Source organism: Sphaeramia orbicularis, chromosome 6 (assembly GCF_902148855.1).
Source record: "Sphaeramia orbicularis chromosome 6, fSphaOr1.1, whole genome shotgun sequence".
Lineage (NCBI taxonomy): Eukaryota > Metazoa > Chordata > Actinopteri > Kurtiformes > Apogonidae > Sphaeramia > Sphaeramia orbicularis.
Genome location: NC_043962.1, coordinates 29,895,766 through 29,921,436, shown reverse-complemented (window position 1 = coordinate 29,921,436; position 25,671 = coordinate 29,895,766). Strand labels below are relative to the sequence as shown.

At 39.8% G+C, this 25,671-nt stretch overlaps 1 protein-coding gene across 2 annotated transcripts in view; it reads right to left on the bottom strand.

The window, feature by feature from the left end:
• The window catches only part of roraa (RAR-related orphan receptor A, paralog a), a 186,796-nt gene that overhangs the window by 96,117 nt on the left and 65,008 nt on the right, over positions 1-25,671 (bottom strand). The window contains exon 2 of one of the 2 annotated variants that reach the window (XM_030137423.1): positions 20,493-20,501. The exons of the other annotated variant lie outside the window; for it this stretch is intronic. Within the exon in view, the coding sequence (XP_029993283.1) occupies positions 20,493-20,501 (9 nt within the window). The remainder of the gene's footprint in view (positions 1-20,492; positions 20,502-25,671) is intronic. 2 annotated transcript variants of the gene reach the window in all.

The window sequence follows — 25,671 nt, the reverse complement described above, 5'->3', positions numbered from 1 at the left end:
GCTCCATCCTCATTGGCCTGCTTTGGCCAAGCTATAATACAGTAACATCTGTCCATGAATAGATCTATCTTTTCAACCTTCACCTGTAGCACACATGACTTTTTGAGAGGGGATCAGAGCTGTAGACATAAAACTTTAAGTGAATGCAACATACTTCTGTGACTGCTTTCCATAACTATACTGTACGTCTAATCTACTTAAGCTTTATGGGATAAATTAGCTTATTTCATATCCATAATTTTTTTTCCTTCTGGAGTTCATCGATCATCCATATTTCTCTTGCTCAGAAGCACCCGTCTGTGTACGTCAACCTAATGTTCTCATATTATATGCATGGCTTGATTCCTCCCTCCAGCATCCCCAACTGTCTCTGGATTAGCAAATCCACACCCCACTTCACAAATCAAAACGTTTAACATAATAGCTCCCATCCTCTAATGGCTACACAACACACTTCATTTATTCAGCCACAGTTTTTAATAAGTCATTATCAAATTCTGCTTAATTCTATTCAGCCCTCCAGGATGGCAGAAGCAGTGAAGGAGGTGCTGTTAACCCTATGCAAAATTTGAGTTTGTTTGTGCGCATGCACTTGTGCCAAAAGCTGAGTGAATCCTGACCCAAGGACAGACTCTCTTCCTGTGAGAGGCAGATTTCTGCCTGGGAGTGGGGCTGGCCTCGTCTCTCACTGATAAGCCCTTCACATGAAGAGCACTGGAGGGCTCACTACAGTGTGCACTAACATAAACAAGCAACATCAATGCAAAGTTAATACTCTGTGATTATATATTAACAAAGGCCGTCAAAATGGTAATATCACTTTGGCTGCAAAGTGATGAAAAGGCACACTGGGTTAAATGAGGCCCAGGTGTTCAGAAATCTCACTCATGTCAAGAAAAATCAGCAATTTTACTGTTATTCTGAACAAATGCCTGCATGCTGCATAAAGAATGGGATGTCAAAAACAGATGAAAGATCGGCGCTCTCTTAGCTCTCTAAATTCCTGTTTAAAAAATAAAGAGCCTACATCAAAAGTCTAGACATTACTGACCCCTAAAGCCACCCCCCCATCCTCCCAAAAATATTTTAAAAATCCTAATAACCTACAAAAGGACAACAAATGCAAGTGAAATGAGCTTTTTTCTAGTGCACATTTAAAGCACATGATCAACAACCAAATAATTAACTAAGATAATATATTATCCTTTTGCACATCAACATAGCTGTAAGTATTATCTGTACTAATAATTAGTGTTTGTTTTGTTTTCACTCAGTCACTAAAAAACAGAGTTGTTTTTCAGAGTTGGTTTTACAGTGTTTGCTTAATCAGTTTGTCAAATAATGTGTTATGAAAATGTTATTCAAAAATATTGTGTATATAATTAGTTTCACCAGTCATATTTGATTGAACATTTTGTCACTACATGTACAACTTCAAATATTTTTTACAGGTAAATGTTAAAAAAAAAAAAAAAAAAAAAAAAAAAAAAGAACACAGGAATTTCTCCTTTATATGTTGATTTTTGGGCAACTAATATTGTATTTTGTTTAATGCTTCTTAATAAGCTATGTAGATTTGTAACATTTCCAGAGCACTGACTGATCTGGTGTATATTCTTGTATTTTATTCTTTTATTTTGGTTTTTCCCCTATAAGTCACTTTGGAAAAGTGACTTTTGGAAAATGCATAAATGTAAATGTACATGTCTGAAAAATACATGCATGATGGTGATATGTGTTACAAAAAAAAAGAAAAAAAGAAAAAAGACCAAGATAGTAATTCACTTCAGATGGCAAATAGCTCATAACAATAGAGTAGGCTTGGCCCTAAAGTTGTATTTGCAGAAAGGACTAGCCAACAGCAAGCATGCACCAAAAACTGCATATAGCGAGGGACGCTGTGGTGCCATTTTCTCCTGTAGTGTAAAAATGGAGCCAAAATCCGGAGACCATGGGAGGTGCAATGTTGTCAGCGTGATGCAATTTGGAGCCAAAGTCTGCGCAGTAGAGATGTGGGGATGTCACATGTGCAGGCTGGGAATCTGTCTGATTAGTTCCAAAATTTGCAGTGCTCTCACTGCGTCTGTCTCTATGTATAGACCTATCTCCATATTTTGTTAGCATTGTGCCATTCCTGTAGATATGTCCGGTACCATACACTATCTTTCTGGAATAGTGAGTCAAATTTTATGTGGGTTGTTTGGCTAGTTCTTTAAACAAATCACAGCTGTCTAGGCAGGTACTGAGCAAAGAAACAGGTGTCATTGCAGAATAGTATTAGGTGAGAAATTATTTTGATGGACAACGATCACATGAGTAAATAGTTAAAAATCCTTACAAAAGAAAATACCTGCCATTTTCAAGGAGTAGCTGTAGGCCACAGGTTGTTGTTCTTTAGCACGTAGCAAGATGGATGTTCAAAACAGATACACATATCAGACAGAGGGGGAATGCAAATCCTGACTGACCAAGTGAACAACTGGAAAAGTTGCTTATACACTGTTGCCCGTAAGTAGGAATAATCTTATCAGACACATTCCTCTTTTTATTCCTATTTATACACGTCAATAATCACCTTTGACCAGGTGCATTGATTACATACTGAGCCCCTGTTACACTTTATCCATAAAGAATAAATCACATTGTCACAGTCTTTTCATGCGAAGAGGTGAGAAAATTTCCTTCCACCTTTATAACAGTGTATTCTGGACTTCATCCTACAAGCTTAAATATTGTACACCCGCATAAGCAAAAATTTAATTCTATATCTGAGAAAGTATACTGCACTGTGCATTATCACAGGATGAGATAAACAGAGAAAAGTCTATTAATCGCATCTTTTTGAAAACATAAAAATAAAATTAATATTAACCCATAAAGACCCAACGAGCCACCGCCAACCAAAACCATCTACTGGTCTAAAATATTTAATAACTTCTGAACCACTAATCCTACAAGTCTGTATAAATAATTGGTGTAAAATGCAGTTTATCATCTTTTCATGGTCATCAGATATGACCTATTCGGATGCTCAGAGCCTTTGTCGTGAACACAGAACCACAGTCATCTTCTACAACATTGATTCACCAGTAAAACCAATGGAGTTGGATCAATGACAGTGGATGGAAATACTTATTTTATGTTCAGTTAATGATATATTTTGCAGAAAAATTGATCTTTTTCTTCAGTTTTCTTTGTTTTGGATATAATATCGCTTAACTTTAATCTGAGCTTTAATGAACATCTACATGGTCAGTGAATTAAATATAGGAAAATACTGGATTTTCACTTGAAAAAGTAAAATTCAGAATATAAAATTAGAGTAAATGGTGATAAATCACTTAGGAGAGGCTAAAAATAGGGAAAAATTAATTTGGGAACTGACACAAAAGCAGCACTGGGTCTTTATGGGTTAAAAAACAAGGGATGGCAGACCTGTTATTATTATTAATTGAAAATGCACTATATCATTTTAACATATACGGTGGATGGTGAGACTGAATGAAGAGTGATAAACTTGCAAATTAATGAATGCTAGGATGCTTGTTTACATTAAAATGTATTACTACCATACTCAACACTGTTACAAGTGTTATTAGTTGTGGCTTTGTCTTGGCACAATGACAAATATGCTCTTCAATGATGAATGTGTTGTTCAACAGTGAATAATCTTCAATCAGTTGATTAATAGACCACCAAACTGGCTAATTTGTAGCAGCAAGAACCCACTGCCAACATAAGGTTTGACCTTTCTTCAGTTTTCTGGGTTCTGCCTGAGACTTGCCAAGTTTCAAACATATGCTGCAACTTGAAGTCATGTCAAGCATTTTTTTTTTCTCCATTTTGGCCTTTATTGGAGATGGTGTTCAGTAGAGACAGTGACAGGAAAGATGGAGATGACATGGGTGTGAAATGATCAGAATTCACTGTGATAAAGCCATGGGCCAGGTGAGTCACCATGGCAACCATGTCAAGCGATTTTTAATGTTGTTTCTGCAATACTTGAGCAAAATATGATTGGGATTAAAACAAAAACCCTGGTGGAAAAACTACATCTTCCATCCATTTGAGCTAATACGTGAAAAGGCTTATTAAAGTAATTTTGAAAGCTTCTTTCTACAATCACCCACAAATTCTCTATACTCCATTTTGCACCTGCCTATGTGAAAAAAACTGAAAAAAAAAGTGCAATTTTCAGATTTATTTTCAACAATTGTGATGGCCTACATTTCAAGGGCACATTTACCCCTCTGACAAATGAATCTGAAAATATTTAACATAACAGAGAAAAACACAGATTAAATGAAACTATTTGAAAATTAAATATAAACCATCTAATAATTCTTCTGCACACAACACATGCTACTTAGTGGTATAAACCACCGTAACACAAATGGAGGCTTGTGTTTCCTCATATAATAACACAAATCCCTCAGTGTCCAATGTAAACCTGCACAGTGTTTCACAGTATAAACATCCTTACTTAACAATTTCAAAATGTTTACTATCCACGGAGCTGGAGTGGGACTCAATATCTATTAAAACACCGCCTGCTAGTGAAAGGCTTATGTGTGGCAGACCAGCTTACATCATACTCTGGCTGCTATTAACCCCCTGTTTCTGAGGCCTGTTCTGGCAAGTCTGTATGGTTCCTCCTGTTACCATTCAAACACTGTGAGTGGTGTGGAGGTGTTGACAGACTGAGCACGCCCGCACTGCCTGCCTGGCTGGCTAGGGACTGGGTGGGGTGGAGAGACAGCTTGCTGGAGGAAAAGGGAAGAGGATAGATGGCTGTGGCCACGAACTGCACACAGGACAATGAAAAGACAAGCTTTGTTAATTCTGCTTAAAAAAAAAATATCAGTCGGACGATGTTTATCAAAGAGAGTGGACGACATGCTGAAATCACTCAGAAGTGATGGCAGGTAGGATACCATGATGTCTACTTTCCCTCTACTAATTAAACCATTACTGCAGGGTGTGGAGACTTGGAGGGGATTACATAATGCACTCCAATGTGCAGGAATGGGCCAGTCCCAATGGACAGCAGGCAGTGAGAAAGACAGACAGAGAAAGAGTAGAGGAGGAGGAGGAGAGAGGCATTTGAGATTAAGTCGCTTTCATCTTCAACCAGACTCATATTTCCTAAAGTTAAGTACTAGATGAAGACTGTGCGATTACTCTCTCCCTCTCCTTCTCCCTCTTTCATTCTCTCCTTCACACACACTCTCTTGGTCTCTTGCCTTTAGTGGAGGACTCACAAAGTGTGCATTCATATGCCTGTGGAAGACTCAGGCTCCCAATCCCCAGTGCTAAATACAGGAATTTCTAAGAATCACAGTTCAAAAAGGAGACACTTAGCTATCTGCACTCACATTTCACAAGAGAACCAGAGTCAATGGCTGGGCTAGGATGCTTAAAGTAGATGCTTGAACATGGAGTGGATTATGCTTCACAGAGTGGTACAATGTTTCCTAACCAGACAATAACGGCTATTTGTAATCATCCTAGTTGTGGCTTCATGTGATTTAAACAAACACATGTTGAAATAGTGCATGAGTATCACAATGATGTATGCTATCCACTGGGAATCAATTTTCACTAATGTAATCAAAAAGCGGGAAAACAGTCACATGGAAAAATGTGTTGTGGCGAAAGAAAATACAGGCATGTGTTTTTATTTAAGGAGGTATTTTTCTGATTTACACAGAGCAGATGCTTAGTACACTTACATAGCCATTCAAGCATTCTCTGTACTGAGCATACTCAGGTAATAGGTTGCCCTGGAAGTCACACAGAAACCCCTTCAGAATGAGTTCTTTGAGCTGCTTCTTGTCTCAAACATTACTTGAGGGAACACAGCAGCAAAGATGAAGCATGTTACATGTGCAAAAGTAGTTGAATATATATTCTAAATCGTATGTGTGATGGAATTGTTGCTACAGGACAGGAGAGTAAATCACAGTGATTGCTCACAAACAGGCAGATTCAGCCAAGATACGCTCAGGATGGGGAGCTATCATTCAAGCCCCCAGAGACAGAACACTCAAATCCGCTCTTTCTGAGCCCTCTGTGTGTCAAGTGGATAGGGGATATCATGACATAAAAAACATCTATTCTCTGGCTCCCATCACACAGGCTCTCATATGATTAAGACATTGCAGCAATCAAGTAAATTCCTCATTGTGTGTTTGTGTGAGATCTCCACCAGGGCAGGGCTTCTCCACTCAGCAGTGTTTGCTGAAATAAATCCTGCATCTCCAGTGGTGCCAGACAGCAGACGCTGTCTTTGCCAGCTGTCTGCCATGCCGCTCTGCTCCATTCTACTCGCCGTTTGCTGCCGTGACTGCTGTCCGACGCTCAGCACTCAGCCCCTTGTTTTCATAACAGTTCCGGCACGGACGGCTGGCACAGCTGTTCTGTGGGTCCCTACGGCCTTTTAAAAAAGGCAATAAATCAATCTAGGCACTCAATACAGGCGGGAAATTGACCAATTAGAGTGGCCCAAGATGCTTATGTTCAGGCGGACGATTTTACAAATTGGCTATCTATTTATACCAACACAGACACTCCACAAGAAAAATTCACTGGCTGCAGTCAGTGCATTAAGGGTTTTTTTCTTCTTCTAAGGCAATAGACACCACCTCTTAGTATTCTGAGGCCCTGCTGCTTAATCACACATCCCTCATTTAACACAGCCTTTTGATTGCTACTATATTCTTTTTCATTACCACTGTTTCTATTAGCAGAACAAAAAGGCAGTCCTACATCAATTGATGCGATTTTGTGTTGGGTTTTTTTGTTGTTCTTTTTTTTTTTTTTTTTTTTTTTTTACATATTTTAAGTGTAGAAAAATATTAATACTTTCTTGCCCACACCTTCCAGTAATGAGATCTTATTAGCATGTAGTCACTTTCTGAAAGAGCTTAATGAGATGAGGCTAACCAAAGTACTAATACTAACAACAGCTATAAAGCAGTTGTTTGAATATGTGTAACAGTTTATCTGGAAATCATTATGAATATTAAATAAACAGGTTCACATATAGCTGCAATACACCATTAGATTAAAGGAGTATATGGCAGAAAAATATTATTATTCACTTGAAATAAGGAAAAAAAAATATTTGTTTGGAAACTTGTTGCTAATATTTTTCATATGAGCCCAGATCATGAAGTTTTAGGTCAAATAGATATTCTGGTGCATTATCACAGCTGCAAAATTATTATTATATTTAATGATTTGGTAGCATTATCTGAACTGATTGAATGATGCATGGCTTCCACCTTTCTTTTCCTCCAAAACAGAAAATGAACTCGATTAGAAGCTACAGGTGCACTGGCATCTGTTTGCAATCTGTCCGTGTACTGGCATTTTTTCTGCTCTAACTAAAAAGCATTTATTGGAAGTCTTTTCATTAAACAGCCTGAACAACATCCTGATGCCTTTGTTGTATGATTATCAATCTCTAGGTAACAATCAAATAACAGGCTGTGTGCATCTGCACGGCTGTATCTCCATATGCTGCTCTCATAACAGGTAGCCTTACAGTATAAGTTAGCATTCAGCTCCAGCACTGGCTGATGCAATGCTGAGGCTAATTCAAGCATAAGATCCAGAAATGAGCCACAATGGTGGTTTTGTAGAGCCGCTGGCTAAACGTGGTAAAGCCTAATTAGTGCTACTCTGTAACAAAGTCCACTGACTATGTTCTAAAGAATGCCATGAGCGCAAGCAGCAGTCCCTTATGTTATGCTAAGTAGAACTCCTGCACATCATTATCATTCACAGTCTACTCGCCTGCAGACTTATTTATGCTTACATGTCACTTTCCCTCCATACAGTCTAATCAGGTGATTAACACACACCACGTACATGCACACCCACACACTGAAGACTTTAAAGGTTACTGTCCCTAGCGTGGGTACTTAATCTAGATAACCCCATGCATTTGGTTATCTTGATTAAAATAAACAGGAAATGAAAACAAATAGGACTGCGCTGTTTTCTCCCCCATTCTTTTGCCAAAAAAGGATGGCCCGTGGTTTTTTAGCTGTAGCAAGGGAGAAAAACCCTGCTGCTGCTGCTGCTGTGACTCAATCTCCTCTGCTTGGAATGATTCATCAGCCAGTCATTTGCATCTATCATTCTTGTCTGTGACTGTGTATGCCACTCACAACTAAGTTCAAAGGTTAGCTTCGTACTCAACCATTTTTATCACTTAAACAAAAGGAGAATTAGTTTTGCAGCATTTTTGGCACATATTGTGGCAGCACTATTAGAAATGTCTTAATAATGTAACAGGGTTCAAACACTTCCATTTTGATGCTATCAATTACCCTCTTTATTCCTCAATTCCATCCCCTTAAATATTAATATCATTCCATAATGAGGCTGAGTGGTCGGAATCACTCACTGTCCCTCAAGGCAGCTTCGCAGTGGACGAGTGCACAGACCTCGCTTGATGAATAAAACCATCCCATTAAGCTACACTTCACCACTCATACATGCCTCTGTGGAAATTTTGTCTTCCTCTTTGTCACAGGAACAAAATAAAAGGCTCCATGCGCAGTCTGCAGGTGCCTCCTCTAATAACTACATTCTTCACCTGGTGTCTTAGCGCTCCATGCTGCCAAGTTAGATTTAATAAATCATAATGGGTTTATGTCTGTGCATATCTGTGCCTGCACATGCATACATTTTTTTTTCATGTGTACTTGTGTGGTTACTATTAACAGAGGGAACTAAAGTAACAGAACATCAACAAAACTCAATATACCAATAGGTTTAAACTACAATATATTTCTCTCCTTTCTTCTTTTTGCCTCCCGATGTGCTGAAAAACAGTCTTTCATCCTTCCAAATGAACTGCATGATAAATTCTATGGGATCAGTGGTTTACAGACGAAGGAGGACCTTTAAATTACTGCCTGATGAGGCCTGCAAAGAGACAATCCTCTGTGGAGTGCACAGAATGAGAAATGAGACGCTTAAGATCACTGAAATTGTTACATTTCAAAAAGCAATTTTCTTAAATTGCTGAACAAGTTACTAAAATCAGACACCCAATTAGGATCTGATTTTTGAGGGTGGAATTAAAGGAGTGGCTCTACTATCAGCGCTGTCTGGGGTACAGGCAACCGTTGCTCATCTCCCCAGCAAGGCTTTTATGTTTAGGACCCCATATCATGCAACTCACACAATCTAATTAGCTCGTCTGGAATGGGAGAACATCATTTTGAAATGCAGCTAAAAAATGGCAAAAGATAACTTGGACTGCTGTTATTGTTGCGTTTATCGACAGATCCTCCCTTTCATGTGTCGTGAAAATGAGTGCCCATGCTACTGAATCATCACTATTTAGACAGTCACCTAATACACTGTGAAATGAGCACCACTTTCCCATCACAGAAAAAAATAAATCATGCTCTGAATAGAGCCTTTGACAAGAGCCTATATTATTTCCATAATACTTGCCTGATACTTCTTGTAATGCTGTATTAGGAAATGATCCTCTCTTGGCACTGCACTGACCTTTCACTGGGCAACTTAACATAACATCCTTCAGAGAAATTAAATGACGACTGAATCTGCTTCTCAATTACAAATTCAATAGTTATATAAAACACTTTCTTTTGTGAGTGTATGAATGTATGCACATACACATTTGCACGTAAAGACAAACTGAGACAACTGCAGATTCTCTCAGACACACACACACACAAGCAGAGACGAGGCAACCAGTGAACCATGAAACATCTTCATCCATCTCTGTTCCCATGGCAACAAGTGAAATCATATTCCTTTTACAACTTTGTTCTCCACTCAAAAATATTACCATCTGCTAAAAACATATAGTCACAGAGAAAAAGTTATGTGATGAATATTTTAGGGGGCTTTGCTAGCGGCTGCAGGCATTATGGTCCCTGGCCAACGTCTTCCTTCGAGGCAGAAAACAGCCACATCCTCCCCCACTATGGATGATGCTGAGGGGGACGTCCTTCTCTAGGAGAGTCCCGGCTGCATGCACTCGGGTACGGCTATAATTCTTCCACCGTAGCACCATGGAATTATAGCTGACCTGTCTTTTTCCTTTTTGAGCCAAACATAATTTGTATCGTGTTGTGTGTATATATAGTAGTTTCAGGGTTGTCTTTCCGTGTAATATTTGCTTCCACAGACATGAAGAATGTCGGCTCATGTTGTCTGTGACATTTTACATTTAATAAAATATCACATATAATGAATGACATAAAAAAAACATGGATTTACAGAGAGGCACAACTTAAGACTCAGCGTTTTAAAATCTTTTAAAACTGTAACAGAGATTTGTGTGCTTGTTTGTTTAGTTTGTGTTTGAGATGGAGGGGGAGTTGTTCAAGATGGGTTTGCCTCATAGATTAGTCATTTTCTTTTATTAATATAGTGACTTTCTGGGGTTGACCCCACTGTTTACTAAATGAGAAATGCAATGCCTTAGTTAAGTTCTATAATGTTGGGGTGGGGTGGGCAAACACTGCTTTTCACCCATGTTAAGTCCACAAACTGCTACTTTTTTGCGTGTATATTTATGTACAATGTAACTGCCTAACCCTGCTGTTTTTCTTTTCTCTTTTGTATTTTTCTGAAAACACAATAAAAATTATTTGAAATATAATATAGTGACTTTTACTGGGTGAAAAACATTCCAAAATTATTCCTCTAATTTTTATATTATCTCTGTTACTAAAATGCAACATACACTGCCATCCATAAAGTTGGAATCATTTTGTTTTCAGACGCATTCCTCTTTTTATTCCTATTTACACACATCAGTAACAATAATCCCCTTTGACCAGGTGCAATGATTACATGCTGAGTCCCACTTACACTTTATCTATCAAGAATAAATCACATTGTCACAATCATTTGATGAGAAGAAGTAAAAATATTTGATTCCAACGTGTATTTTCTTCATCTAATCCGTTCTATTTTTTTCTTTCAGAAACTTGACTGAATGCATTAATGCATTCAGGTTATGAATATACTCATTGGTGTCATTTTAAGCCTAAAAATGAAGCACATCTTAAGGTGAGACAATTAAAAAAAAACGTTTTTGGCTGCATTTTTCCATTAAGTGTAACTTGTAAAATTAAGCAGCAAATTACAATAACAACTAAGAAATCAAATAATTCGGTGTTTTATGATATATATAACATTTACAGGTAATTGAAATAATTCAGTGACTGTAAATTAGCATTATTACTTCAGACAATAAAACTGAATTTACATACATCCAGACTGCATGTAAATGTGCTTACTGTTCCATGTGTCATAAATATATGATAAAGTAGTAAAACTGCCTTGTGTTTGTTTTTGCTTGGTGTCTTTTTATAGATATAAAGCAGTACTGAAACATATGTCAAAAGGTAATGCCACCATAAACACTTCCTATTAACGGTAAAGCTACAAGACGACAAACAAGCTCGAGACGACACTTCCTCGGAAACTCTCACTCCCAGTCTGGACCAGTGCCAGCGCTTCTCATGGGTTGAAACCCCATTGTGTACCAGTGGGTTTGCTCCTTGTGCAATACATCACAGGCGGACAGGACACTGCCGAGGAATAAAAGGGACAACTGAACCAGTATATTAAGTACAACAGCATCCAATCCATAAAAGTCAGCATTAATAGCCGGTCTGGCCATTTAATATTTCATCTACAATGAGGCCAATTTAGAAGAGTTGAAATGAGCAATTGGAAAGATGCCCGTTTTTTACGAGCATGTCACAAGACACAGCCACATTATTTATTCCCCCTCTGCCCCTTCACCTGACAAAATTAATGGCTCACAAAAAGCTAATTATCCGGTTTAATCTGGATTATAATGTATGTCCTCCTGACCAACAGCAACAGTTTGTGAAGCATATGTAGCGAGTCTGCGGTGTTCTGCTGACCTCGTGTCGAACATTACTCTGGAGGACTGACACACTACACACCAGATGGGGGAAGACCAAGCTCTCTGTGTTCAGGATAGTTAAGAGTCTGGCTAAAACAACTCACATTAACACTACAGCCAACACATCTGTTTCATCCTGTGGTTATACTTGCGTTCCGCTCATTCTTCCCCTGCCACATTTTGGTTGTCTGGGAACAACTTTCTACATGACTGACCAGGCCCAAAAAGAGCTATGTGGTCCAGAGGAAATGTTTGCCTTATTTTCTTTGAATGTAACGAGAAGTTTGAGTACAACCACAGATATGTAATGAGCACTATTGTGAAATTGTGAGGCTCTTTGCTCTCTTTTTGTATTCTTCAGAGTTGGAATTTGCAGTCTACCCTTGAGATTTGCAAAAAGTGAACTAACTACACAATAGGAAAAAAAAAAAAAACTTCTGTTGATTGCAATACAAAATATCTGCAAGTAGGAAGCCTGATTGCAGAAAACCACATATTTCTGAACAAAGTATGTATGTTTTAGTACATTACAACATCATCTGATTGATTATCTGGGTTTTTTGTTCAGAATAATCACCAACATGTGTTTAATGTGCACTTTGAGGACATAACAATGCTCCAGAGATGTATGTGACTACAAGTGACTCCTTGTGTCTGCAGTAGTAACACTGACACCTGCTGGGAGAGGAGTGACTCCTAGTTAAATTTGGGGACAGGTAAGGGAGCCACCTGTACCTGAGAGGAGCCGGTCCGGGGCCGCAAGATCCACTAACAGCGAGATTATACTGCATGAAGAAGGGTTTTTACCCCTGGGGACATCTGTGATATAAATTTTTCATCCACTTTATCCACTTTGTCTTAAAAGTGTCTAAACTAATGGTATCATAAATTCATGCAACTCACTGATGCGCACTCTGTAGACAACATGCCGTGGTGGGGCGGGGGCTGCAGTAAGTGGTGGGTGCAGGATTTTAGCTTTAATACAAATACTATATCTATCCGTCCCTTGTTGACTGCATCCCCAGGCTTAGAGACAACTTAAAGTAAATCTTACCCCTTCCCTCCACCCTTTTACCACAGCTCTGGAGAGTGGAGGTGGCAGTGGGGGGAGGAATAAATCATTTGGCACTTGAGGCCCCATGAGGAGACCAACTTTGCCTGTAAAATAATCACAAATACAAGTGAAAATGTTCCATTTTGAACAGCATGCTTCCTAATGTAAAAGTGGCAGGTGGCATATTTCAAGTGGGCTTTGATTGATCCCCAGCTGTTTGTAAAATTGTCTGTCGTCACAGAATTCAGGTCAGAGTGATAAGCATTGTGGGCACTCCTTCTGGAAGTGCTGTACACATGTTCTCATTCAGATGTCTGTATGACACACTAGTTTTGGGGCAGTGGCAAGTGGGAGCTACAGTACAAAACTAAGCAGAGTATATTGAAATTATAAAAAAAAACAAAAAAAAAAAACAATAAAATATTGTAGATACCCAGAAGAACTTGAATTATACTTTATTGTTGCTTTTTTAAATGTTTCCTGTTAAACAGTTGCTTTCCAACTGAAAATAACAATGTAGTTTGTCATAACCTTAAAATTACAATTCAGTTCCCTCATTTTTAGTTTAAAAAAACACACATTATCTTTTCCAAAATTACAGCAACTTTCTGTAATATAACCTGAGGAACCTACTGCCGTGAAAAGCAAATGTATTTCAAAACAAAGTAACATTAGAAAAGATGGCAGCTGTTATTATTTTTTTCATCATTTCTTTTTATTTTATTTTTTTTCTGCCAACCTGGCAAATAATCACAGCCTCTGACAAAAGAAAAGGAGACAGAAAAATGAAATAAAAACTACATGAGCAGTCATACATTTCTAATGGGACTCTTTTAATCTTGCAAGGGAGACTTTCAATAGTGAATTAGTCTTTTTTGTATTCCTTTAATGCTTCCAAGAGAAATATATGCAAATCTCTGGCTAATGCTAACAGCAGTGACAAAAGAGCCAGTTCTTTCCTGCTACACTGTGTTACCCAACCGGCAGTGCAGCAGTGACCGGCATTATGCCGTCAGATTCCAACAAGGCCTCCTGGATCAAAACCAGTAATGAATACATGTGGATGTCCTCTGCTAAAGATTTCTATCGTCTGCCATCCAGCACCTCGGCCAAGGCTTTCTGTGTTTCTAAGCTGCACCAGTCTAAGATTTTAACAACTGGTGCATTAAATGCTTCAGGCAAAGCACACATCTTCATCTTTTTTTTTCCTCCTTATAAAAATGTACAGCAGAAAATGACAAAAAGTAACTATTTCTCTGTCATAGAAAAAAAAAACAGGCTGCTTACTGTAAAAAAAAAAAATCTAACATGTATATTTTAGAGAGCTGAGCCAATTATTAAGACACAAATGAATACTATAAAATATGTGAAGTTGCAAAAATGTATTAGAATTATTATATAGTCGTAATTAATTTTTATATGAATAATATATAGCTGGGAAAATTGTTGTTAATTAATGCAACAATAATAATTAATAAACTGATAAATACAGCGGTACTTGATATTTGACGACACACAATCAAACCACATTGATGTAGGCATTTGAAATCCATCTATTTTCATTTGGAGGGCCTGCCTGGCAAAGTCTAAATGTGGTTAACTAGTAGAGGCAGAGTTAATCCTTTTATCTAGATCCCTGCTGCAGGGGATCCCAAACACACTCTGATTAAAAAAGGAAACGTGGGCAATGAACAGTTTAAGAATCATGGGCCCTAAACAGATAAAGGCGGAACATCTTGTTGCTATGGCAGTGCATATGGAATGACTGGCGACAGTTCTCTCCCTGTCTAATATATTCACATTATTTATGAAATATTTTATAAGTAGCATAGCAAATGCTAAATATAAATCCCAAGGAGATGCTCTGTGCCTTTCCAGCTGGAGTTGTGGAATGCCAGTGCCCGTGTTGCACAGCTTCTTCTTAAAGGAAAGGCTGGGTGTTTGTTCACAAGACACACTGCTTTTGATTCCCCCATCCTCCTATTCCTCAATGTAAAAAGAAGTATAAAAAAAAGGAAAAAAGGAAAAGAAAAAAGAAATCTCGATCTTTTTACACTGGCAGATAGAAACCATGAACAAAGGGACAATTTGATCTGCTCATGTGGGAAATCAGATTCCCGTCTGAGATTTATCCAGTGCATTCCAGGAAACAAGTAAAGAAAGCTCAAAAATAAAGTATAAGAAATTCTATTACCATATAGGCATCTCATATAAAAAGACATCTATAAAATGCCCTTTATTATATTATTCTTTAACAGCAAACAAAGGAGTAAAATTCAACATAAAGGGGATGTTTTTTAAGGCACACTGTAAGCGAGTCAGACAGATGTGAACTAGACATCTAGAGTATAGGACACGTCTCCCCCCCTTATATTCTCTGACAGAGCAGGACAACTGCACTGCTATTTCTCCTGTCAATACTCTCCCAGCATCCATTTTCACCTGGCTGACACCTTTTACTGGTCAAGGGATGAATAAATCACACTTAGTGTACTCCCCTGGTAGTTTGACTAAAAAAAGGATATCAACATGAAGGAGGACTACAGTGTTTTCCTGTCATCGCTGCCCCTGAGGTACGGTGAAAAATTACCGTTGATAAAATATCATTTTTCAAAGAGCCTTATTGCTCTTTTAATCTATCCGCCACAATGGATGGCTTCTGGGATGTGTTTCATTTCATCTGAACACAAACAATCTTTCAAAGGGCTTAATAACAGTTACACAAATGAGAGTCATTAATTACCTGCTAATGGAATAATAGATGTGCCATCTAGTGCAGCTCTGCAACAGGAAAGGTGTGGGGTTTAAAAAAAATAATAATTATCTAGGACTCCACTTGTCTTTGAGCTTCATTAGTGCTCCAACACAAACACCATAATGCAAATACGGGCATAAAAATATGCTGATCATATTCTCTCTGATTCTGGTTATTTGTTTACATAATGATGGAAAAATTCACGAGTTGGAATCATTTCAGCTGCACAGAAAGGACAAGGTAACGGAATGCAAAACGTGCCCAGTACCCTGCTTTATGATTAGATTTTTGTTTTATCTCAATACCAGTATTTTGTACAATTATAGCAATGGGAGAATTTGCAATTAAATCAAAATGCTGCACTATTATTTGCACTGATTAACCTAAAATAAGTCTTTTTTTTTTTTTTTAAATCAACCTGATATCCACTTCAGCTTCGAGACAACAATAAACTCCATGACTGTCGGTAGAATTTTGCTTTGATTATCAAATCAGATCTGACTGATGTGACACACTTGCTGTCCAAAATCACATTTATCTTCCGGCGGAATCAAAAACTAACACAGAGATATTTTTCAACCTAACCTTACTGATAAAACTAACAAATAGAGATGGATTTTGGGGAGAAAAGAGTAGTTAATGAATGATGAATTAGAGACGAGGGGAAACATCATAAATTCTGACAAGACGCTGTTGTCTGCAGGATGATAAACAGCACTGTTGGATAGAATCTGCCTCTCTGTGTATCTCTCAGACGCTGGCTGCCACTTTATCTCTTCCATCCTGCTAGATTACACCTCCAGGGTTCAGGTGGGAATCAATCATTGCTATTATTACCTGAAGTCACAAGATGCATCTATCACCACTAAGGTTACCATAACCTCAATATTAACAGAGGAAAAGCCCCTCTAATAAACAGCAGAAAGGATGGGCTGGCTGGTGGGATTTCATCTTCCTTTCACTTTTAATAAGGCACTCAGAGGAATAAAGATTACAGGCCATATTTAGCATGCAGAACAAATCAGGCTCTTCCAGGCTCTTCCTCTCCTCCACTTCTCATTCTGGTTAGTCATTAAGACTGAGGAGGAGGGGGGGGGGGGTTCTAGTGTGGAGAGGCGTTCCCTGGTTCAGCAGTCATGCTGCTGCGCTCTGTGTTCTCCTACTGCCTGCAGCTGCTGTTAATAAGACTCTTCTAAGGCCCGATATGTGTAAACTTAGTAGAGAGTCTCTACATGCCTCCACAAGCCTGGTTAGACCACTGGCACTCTCAGACCTCTCCAGTACACAACCAGACAGATCCAGTAGACGAAAGAGTGGTTAAAGTCCTAGGGACACAACCCTGTTAATGTTCATCCCCTTTTATAAGCCACCATTACACAATGGTGTCTCTGTAAAACAAGATGCAGAAAGAGAGTGAGCATCAGGGCAAATATGGCTAAGCTTCTTTGAGGATTAATGGAATTTAGGCAAGTAGGAGTCTGTGAGTGCATTAGAGCAGCTGACATGGGGTCACGGCACTGCCGAGTGTTTTCACACACCACCCCTGACATGAATCATTCATTTCCATTCAAATGAATATCATCAGCCAAATAAAATATCATTAAGCACTGCTAAAGTTCCTCCATAATAATATACCTCCAATTAAACTATGATCAGAGCATCAAGCCTGATAATAGATTCATACCAATTAAGTTAGAAATTTATTCAAAGGACTTTTCACTTTGAAACCAGTCTTGTTATTCCCCTCGACATCCAACAACAGCACTCATTACAGTGGCTCCAAAACTAGAAATGGAGAGACCATGTAAATATTTAAAACCCTCACAAATATATAAATATTCATTCCAGAATGATTTGATGCACTAAATAAATAATCCCTTGTTAAATAAATGACACCCTAAATAAAACTTTAAAAACAGGATCTGGGGAAATGAAGATGAGATGAATCAGAGGGGAGGATTCTGGTGAGAGGGGGGTAAGGGGGAAGTGTCAGCTATCACTCCACCCTGTTTGAATTCCTAATGGCAGCCATGCAAATGAGCCAAGCTAATTAAAGCCCGGCAACCAATTAGATGAGCTTTAGCTGAACCTTTTGGGGAGGTACTGAGACTGAGCCACAGAGGAGAATATCTGTTTTAAAGGTGGAGCTACGGAGAGTCTGAAAATATTTTCTCACTTTTTTTGTTTTTTTTCTGTTAAAGGATAAAACACAGGTTTTTATTTCTTTCCAGTTTTTTAGATCAATATACTGTAGGCCTTTTTCAGAGTGCCAAACAGCATCATGCAGGATGTGCAGGAAGGAGGAAGGTAGGGAAGGGGACATAAATAAACCAAATGTGAGGAATCTCGACTGTTTCATCTTGCATTTTCACTCTGATAGTTATCAACAATGTTTGATAAAGGGCCCATTGTTAATAACGTGTAATCTCTTATGAAGTGAGCACTGGGAGGAATATTATTCATTATGCTCTAACATCACAAAGAGCCTCTCTAAAGTACGATCACAAACCTGTTATCGCTTAACTTTTCTTGTTCTCATCATGTGTTCTGAAATTATACTGTTCCATTGCTTCGGCTCCAAGTCTGACCTTCTCTGATAGATGTCTGGTCCTACAGGTCTGCGTTCTCCCCACGTGGCGGAGGAGACATAATCTTGGGTGTCGCCTGGTCTATTCTGCTTCCCATTTGACTGCCTCTTGCAGCCTTCTGGCTCTCTGGAGGGCCAGGCCTTTATGCTGGCGGAGTCTGTCCTATCACACACTGGGCTGCAGGAACAGCGCTTTTGTGATGGCTGTGATTAGTCTTTTGTGTTCCCAGGTAGAATTAAGATGAAATTCTACAGGCAGTCATTGTGTTCCTATCTTCAGGACACTCAAAGAAATATGTTGGGTTTTGAAGGGGTGAAATGAAGCCCGCGGGGCCTTGGCAGACCTTGCTCTGTGGGGAAATACACAGTAGAAACACAATAGGAACAATCTTGTCCTTCAGTTTCCTTTTGTGCTCTGCTGAACCTTAGTCAGTGCTGCCCATTTACTGTAGCCTCTTTTTAACAGAGCAGTATTGTCTCACTCCAGTCTGCCTTTCCTTTTTTGCTAGCTTCTGAGAAAGACCCAAAGGCTGATGAGATGACAGCCGCGACTTTGCCAGAGTCTGGGAGACCCTCAGGGTTTATTACCCACATCCCTCCAAGTGTTGGGTATGCAAATAAAGTTTGGGATGGCGGCTTTCAGATGTGATAATTATGGATTTATTTGTAAGCTGTCACTTCCCTTAATGCTCAGGGACATCAAAATAAGTTCAAATGCAACCATCAGAGAGGATCACATTTGCTAGTGTACCAGAGATTCAAAGAACATGTGATTCTCATGACGCCAAAGGTCTGTCAATAACCACTCATTTAGACAGCAGTGTGCTTTGGAGACATTCACTGCATGCAGTAGCGCTCAAAATGTCTGGTAGAAAATATTTACATTTTCTCATCCGGTTAGATATTCAGACATCAAGGCACTTCTATCAGCGGGTATTGCACAAACAAAGACGAGGAGCAAATTTTTATTGCCACCTCATCCCCTGAAACAGACTGGGGCTGTGTACAACTGCTTCAATCAAACCTCTGTTTGAAAACACAAGGAGCTTTTTAGATTCTTATACTGCAGTTCGAGCCAGTTAATAAATATCCTTATCCTTTAACATCTGTAGAAGACATCAGTCAGGTTTTTTGACAGGAAGACATAAATTACCAGATATATAAAGGGATCAAAAGCCTAAAATAAGGACTGTGACTATTTGAGTCCTCACATGCGCCTTGAAAAAGACAACAAAGTGTCTCACAATGAGTTGCACCTCTATTGTTTTGCGTGAAGTGGTGCTTAATGGGGGGAGAGTAGGTGAGGGTTTCCAGCTGCTGTTTCAGCAGAATAGAAAGGCAGGGCAGAGCACTGAGCACTGTGCCTACCTGAGAAACAGCCTTGCTGCCAGGGCTGCCTCACATCACAGATCCTCTGATGGAAGAAAATGGCTGGCCCGGAGAGTGCTATCTCCTTCCAGCTCAATTCTCAAACATTGGACTGTCGGCCTCTGGGAGAGTTCTCTGTCATTGTATAAGTGCACATTAAGGTCTGATAAAAACTATGGAATCCGGCCATCCGTCTTGATTTACCAGTGTTAGTGAGGAGAGAGTATGAGCACTGAATACCTGCCACTCAGTGGAAGAATACTGCAACTGTAGGAAGTTGGCTTTAGACAAAGACTGACACCTACCTGTATGTAAACTGGGCTCTACAGATTAAACATCAATACCTTATATCTTATCTTACATATAGTTTAAATAATTCAAGATCAAGAAATAAATTTGTTTACACATTTACTAAATACTGTTATTATTTTCATGTCTCCTCTAAAATACTTCAATATAATAATTTATGGATATAATTATGTTTATGGTAGTTTAGTTACCATTAAAAAGTTTATTTGCACTGCAATTATTAAACATAAAGACATACAAACACTAAAAACAGGAGTATAGGAATGACATTTACATTTAAAGACAAGACATGTATATGCACACAAATAACTTATATGAGAATAGGGCCACAAGACCAAGAAAAAAGTGTCTAGATTTGTTTATACAAGTGGATGCTTCCCCATGAAAATGAATTTCATTACATTATAATGTGTGTTATGTCACCAGGAGTACTCAGATCATGCTTCTGTTTTTTTTAGTTACAAAAGAGTTGCACACTTACCTTGTTTGTCTTTGCATTAAGAGGACAAGAAATACATTTCAGACTTCAATTATATCATATTAAAACTGACTACCACTACAACAAAAAAAAGGCAAATATATCAACTACCACAGTGAAAACACATGGTACAAAAAGCTGTCCTGTTGTTACACAGTGTGTAGTTGATGTATTTCAAACACCACCAGTTTAATTAGCAGTGTGATGTGCATGTATCAGCACTTACCTTCAAAATGTGTTGTGTTGGTGATCAGATGAAGATGGCACACACAGAGGAACGCAGCACCGAAAAGAAACAGAAAGGACACAGATAATTATATGTCTTTTACCGTTCACACCAACAGCTATGACAGCTTTTATTAACAAGACCATTTTCAAATTGTGTTTTTAACAAATCAAAATTTTCTGTTTGGTTAAAATGAACATCATAGCTAAGATGTTGCAATAAATCACAAAGCTAAGGCTCACAGAGGACAAGTGGTCGCACTCTAGACAAAGACCTTAAAAAGATATCTGTATTAGCCCTCTGCTGGTTATTATCAGGAATTCAGATGGCAAATGATGCGCAACGTTCATCTTCTTATTAGAGCGCAGTGTTCTCATTGCAAACTAAATAAAACGTGGTGATAAGAATCAGTGCAATGACAAACTGAGGTTAAATACTGTACCCTACTGGCAAATGTGCGTGTTATACTGATAAATAGAGCTAGTTCTCAGAGTCTGACTCTCTGTCGGTCTGTTGGTCTCTCTGTTCCTCCAGCTCTCTCCGTCTCTCTTACATACACACAAGGATACATAAACACACACACACAGACAAACGCACATAGATAGAAGTTACACACGTGCACACATGCTGAGACTGTGGCTCTCTTGGGGCTGTTTCACAGTGGCGCTGGGCTGCCTCAGAGCACATTCTATCACCAGCGCAAGATAGCATCTGATGACTTGTGCGATGTAATTGAAGTGTAGATTACTATCTCTCATGTGCTTGCCAGATCAAAATAATAAAAATGCAGGGAGGGAGAGATAGAGTGGAACGTGAGCAGGCTACTCCACTGTGGCAGAGTTGTACATGCCTTTCCACTGCTGGAGACACAGAGAAACCTCACTATCCTACTCAGGAGGCTGATATGCCACTTAGAAAATTGAATCACCCCTCACCCCCCACCCCCCCCCCCCACCCTACTTCTAAACTACATTCTGGATGAATGTATGACAGGCCAGGACATGTTCCCCTCATACAAAGTGAGGTGGAAGCCTGGGTGTTGAGAGATGGAAGTGTTGGAAGACATGGGCGTCACTGAGAGGTGAGTGACAGCTGTGACAGCGCAGAGATGTCAGAAGTGGGCTTTACAAGGAGTCAAACTAGGAGTAACCGTTCAAGGACACCAAAAAGCTTGGCAACGTGCAGACATGACTGACTTCAGACAGCCTTTTTAATTGACCAATATCTACCCATATAAGCAAAACCAATCACAAAATAGGTAAGTAATAACCGAAGATGAATAAGAGACTCATACCCAGACGAGAAACCTTACATCTAACTGGGCTGAAATAAAGAGGGGATCAATGCGATGAAATCTGAGGAGAGAAATGGAGAAGTTGGAGTGAGATGAGAGACCGAAAGAGAAAAGAAATGAGCGTGAGAGGAAGCGAGAGAGACGAGCGGCAGAGAGCAAGAGACAGGAAAAGAGCGAGCATACCCCAAAATGAGAAAATGATCAGGTTCACATGAAGCGAGGCCACCAAATTTGTCGTTGTGTGGAAGAACCCCTCATACTGCACCTCATGGGCACTCAGCGTGGCCTTTGAAGTGCTTTGAGGTACATCATCCCATGAAACGAGCATAGTTAATCCACTTGTTAATCAAGTGTGCTCATGAGCTTATGTCTGAAGTGGCTCTTTCCTCCTCAGAAGGCTCAGAGCGTTCAAAAGAAATTGCGGGTGAGGTAAAAACACAACATTTCTAGACACAATCCGAGTGCAGCTGTGCCAAAACATTCAGAATATCATCAGCTCGTTCGGTAAAACCGCGCCGTTCTGCAACAAGTGCTGGTTTCTACTGTATATAACTAGTGGAGTTGGGTCACCACGCAAAACATGGAACTGATACGTATATCTTATTCTCGGAAGCCTGGTTTTGTAATAAGATTAATAATGTCTCATAATATTAGAACAAAGACTTATTTCATTGCTCACTGTAAAATGAAATATTAAAGGTGCGATGGCAAGGGTGGAGGCTGGATTCTCATGCTGTCTTCCTCTTCACTCCCCATCCATTCCTGATGCATGGGTGTCTCCCTTTCTCTCCACGCAAACAGGAAACAGACAGAAGTGAGAGAGGGATGGCTGCCTCTCCTTTCCTGCCGATGTCTCTCTGTCAGTCTCGCTCTCCCCTAAAGCCTGTGGGCCGCTCTGAGGCAGAGCCGCGGAGGCCTGGCGCTGCCTCCCCCTGCTGCGCCAACAAGTCTCCTTTTCACTTCAATTAATGAGCCATAAATAACCCAATGAAGGTGTCAACAAAGAGCACCATTTATCACGGCTTTCACCAACTCCACTTCATGTGACGAGAAAGCTCATTCCCAGCCTACAGCTCACCCAAACAAAGACAATGCAAAAAGAGAGAGATTTATTCCTGGACGGACACTCCAACCTAGAATTCATCTTGCGCAGGGACTCTCACAGGTGCAGTGATTTGACAAATATACCAGGAACAGTGGGCTGGTGCCTTTGTTAGATTTCCACAGTCAGACTAGCAATATATTTGGTTAAGAGTGGGGGGACAACACTCTCACTGAGCTCCCATGAGGCTGCCACGGAGCCCATGTTAAAGACACTTTTTTCTGTCTCAGTCTAGTTCGGGCTGTGGATCACAAAAGGCTGCCGGGGTCTTCTGGAAAAAAAAAGGCATGAATACAAATGAATGAGAAAATCTGTTGAAAATACCAGGCTGGTCTGAGCAGCAGGAAGAATTGCTTTATCAGGGTGTCCCATAAATGTCACTTTGAGTCAACAATGAGGGAAAAAATATACAGCACTGAATCATAGACCTTCCTCTGAACTGAATGGCTCCTAGAATCATGCAGCAAGTAGAGGTATAGTACTATACTGAAGTGCTTCGGAGAAAAGATGAAAACTCCTTGAATAATATATGACAGCTTGGGTTTTGAATCCAACATTAAAAGTGATGACGTGAGTACAAACTCAGCTCTGCTTCGTCTTGGATCCACAAATCAAAACCTAAGGCATAAAAGTAACAGTAAATAGTCCATCTTCACAGTACAGACATTTATACTGTAAAAAAAAATAATAATAGCGAGAAGAAGGGGCTTTTGAATACATCTAAACACAAGCTTTTTCCGCCTTGCAGCTAAGCCAGAACTTGTGTCTATATGAATCCTGCTAAACCAATTAATGGTTCCTGTTAACCCACTCATCTTTGGGGAGGATTGTCTTTCTAAATAATACAGCAACATGTCCCCCATCCACCACACAGCCCACACACACACTGTGACAAAGACTAGCAGATTGTCACTTGAATCTGGGACTCCTCTCACACCAAAAACACACACTTCAGCTCTAGATTTTGCACAATACGGAGAATGGTGGAAGTCTCTTGTCTGGCGGTGGAGTGGAATCCCCAATCTAAACGGCCTCCACACACCAGACACTTTGATGATGTCTGATACACACTTCATAAAATAAACTAGGAAGTATAGAACATGTTGAGACTATTCAGACCAAGGGAGGGGAGAGGTAAGGGAACAAAAAAAAAATCCTTACAGCACAGGGATATTAAGTGCTGTTTATCACAGAAAAACATCGCATTTTGTACAATTTTCCAAGCCAACCCACAGTGATATTAAATGTCCAGCAACTATAATCAGTCTGGGTTACAGACACGGCAGAAAGCTGCGATAAATTGACATTTCCCAAAATCACGCTGACACATTTTCTCTTATCAAGCAGCAGGCACTGGCATGGTGAGAGCAGGCTTGTCAGTCAGAGGCAGACAGGCCTCACACCTTATCACAAGGGCACTCAGCCTCTCTGGAGCTAATGCTGAGGCTAGGGATGGAGTTTAGAGTCGGGGGCTAAGGGGCAAAGAACGATACTGAATCTGAGGCCCCCAAAATTTGGACAGTAAAGTTACACCAGGTCTTGGGTGTTTAGTAATGGTAGCTGTAACCAGACTTCAGATGCAGATGTGGAAAACACTGCTATGTTCTGCTTCGGTTGGATAGACTTTAAAGCAGACGGATGCAGATAAGGCTGATGCTACAGCACGACTCTCTCCATCCTCTTCACATTACCCCCCCCCCCCCCCTCAACTCCCCACCCTCCTCTCGCCGCCGTTGCTCTTCCAGTCAGCCTCCCTCGGAAGCAGACACAGAGCGGAAAATTAAATATTTAAGGTTGATAATGACGCTCTTCATTAACATGTGATTCCGAATAAAAAGTGGAATACATAAATAAGAAATAATAGAATGCCTATAAGCGGACATGTTGAATGAATTTCGGTGGCGATAAAGGCAGCGAGCGAGAGGGATTTCTTGGTCAGGAAGAAAATGATTGAGGCAAAGGGGGAGAGATCAGAAAGAAATGGCAGCCTGGAAAAAATTGGACATATCTGTGCATTACTGATCGTCATACTTTTTAAACGCTCCATATGATTTGTTCTGTATGTATTTATTTTCTACTGTTTAATATTTTTCTGTCGTTATCATACTGTAGTTGTGTTCCTTTGCTTTCACCAGATGGCACATTTCTCACTGTCAAAACTAAGACCGGACTTCCAACTTGGTTTTAAAGCAGCGGCTCAGCTTCACAAAGTTAACAGCCGTCACAATGCACCTCTCTCCTGACAACACGCAGTCACCTCACGCAAATGCAATGTGGGAGAAATCCAACAACACTCTCTGGCAATTTCGCCAAGATGTGCAGATTGCTGTGAAACAATCTGATTGGCCTGTGTTCATGAGGTAACGCACTCAAGGGACAAGTTATGTTTTCTGTGTGCAGAGGGATTCGGTTGGAGATGGCTGTCTGAGGCAGCATTGTGGCAGTGAGACAATAAAAGTGGGATAGGAAAGCCTCTATCCCTGGCAGCAACATGTTTGAGTCAGAGCAGTGGATCCTGCTAAGCCTCAGTGACTCACAGCACAGCTCGCAGTGCGAATCA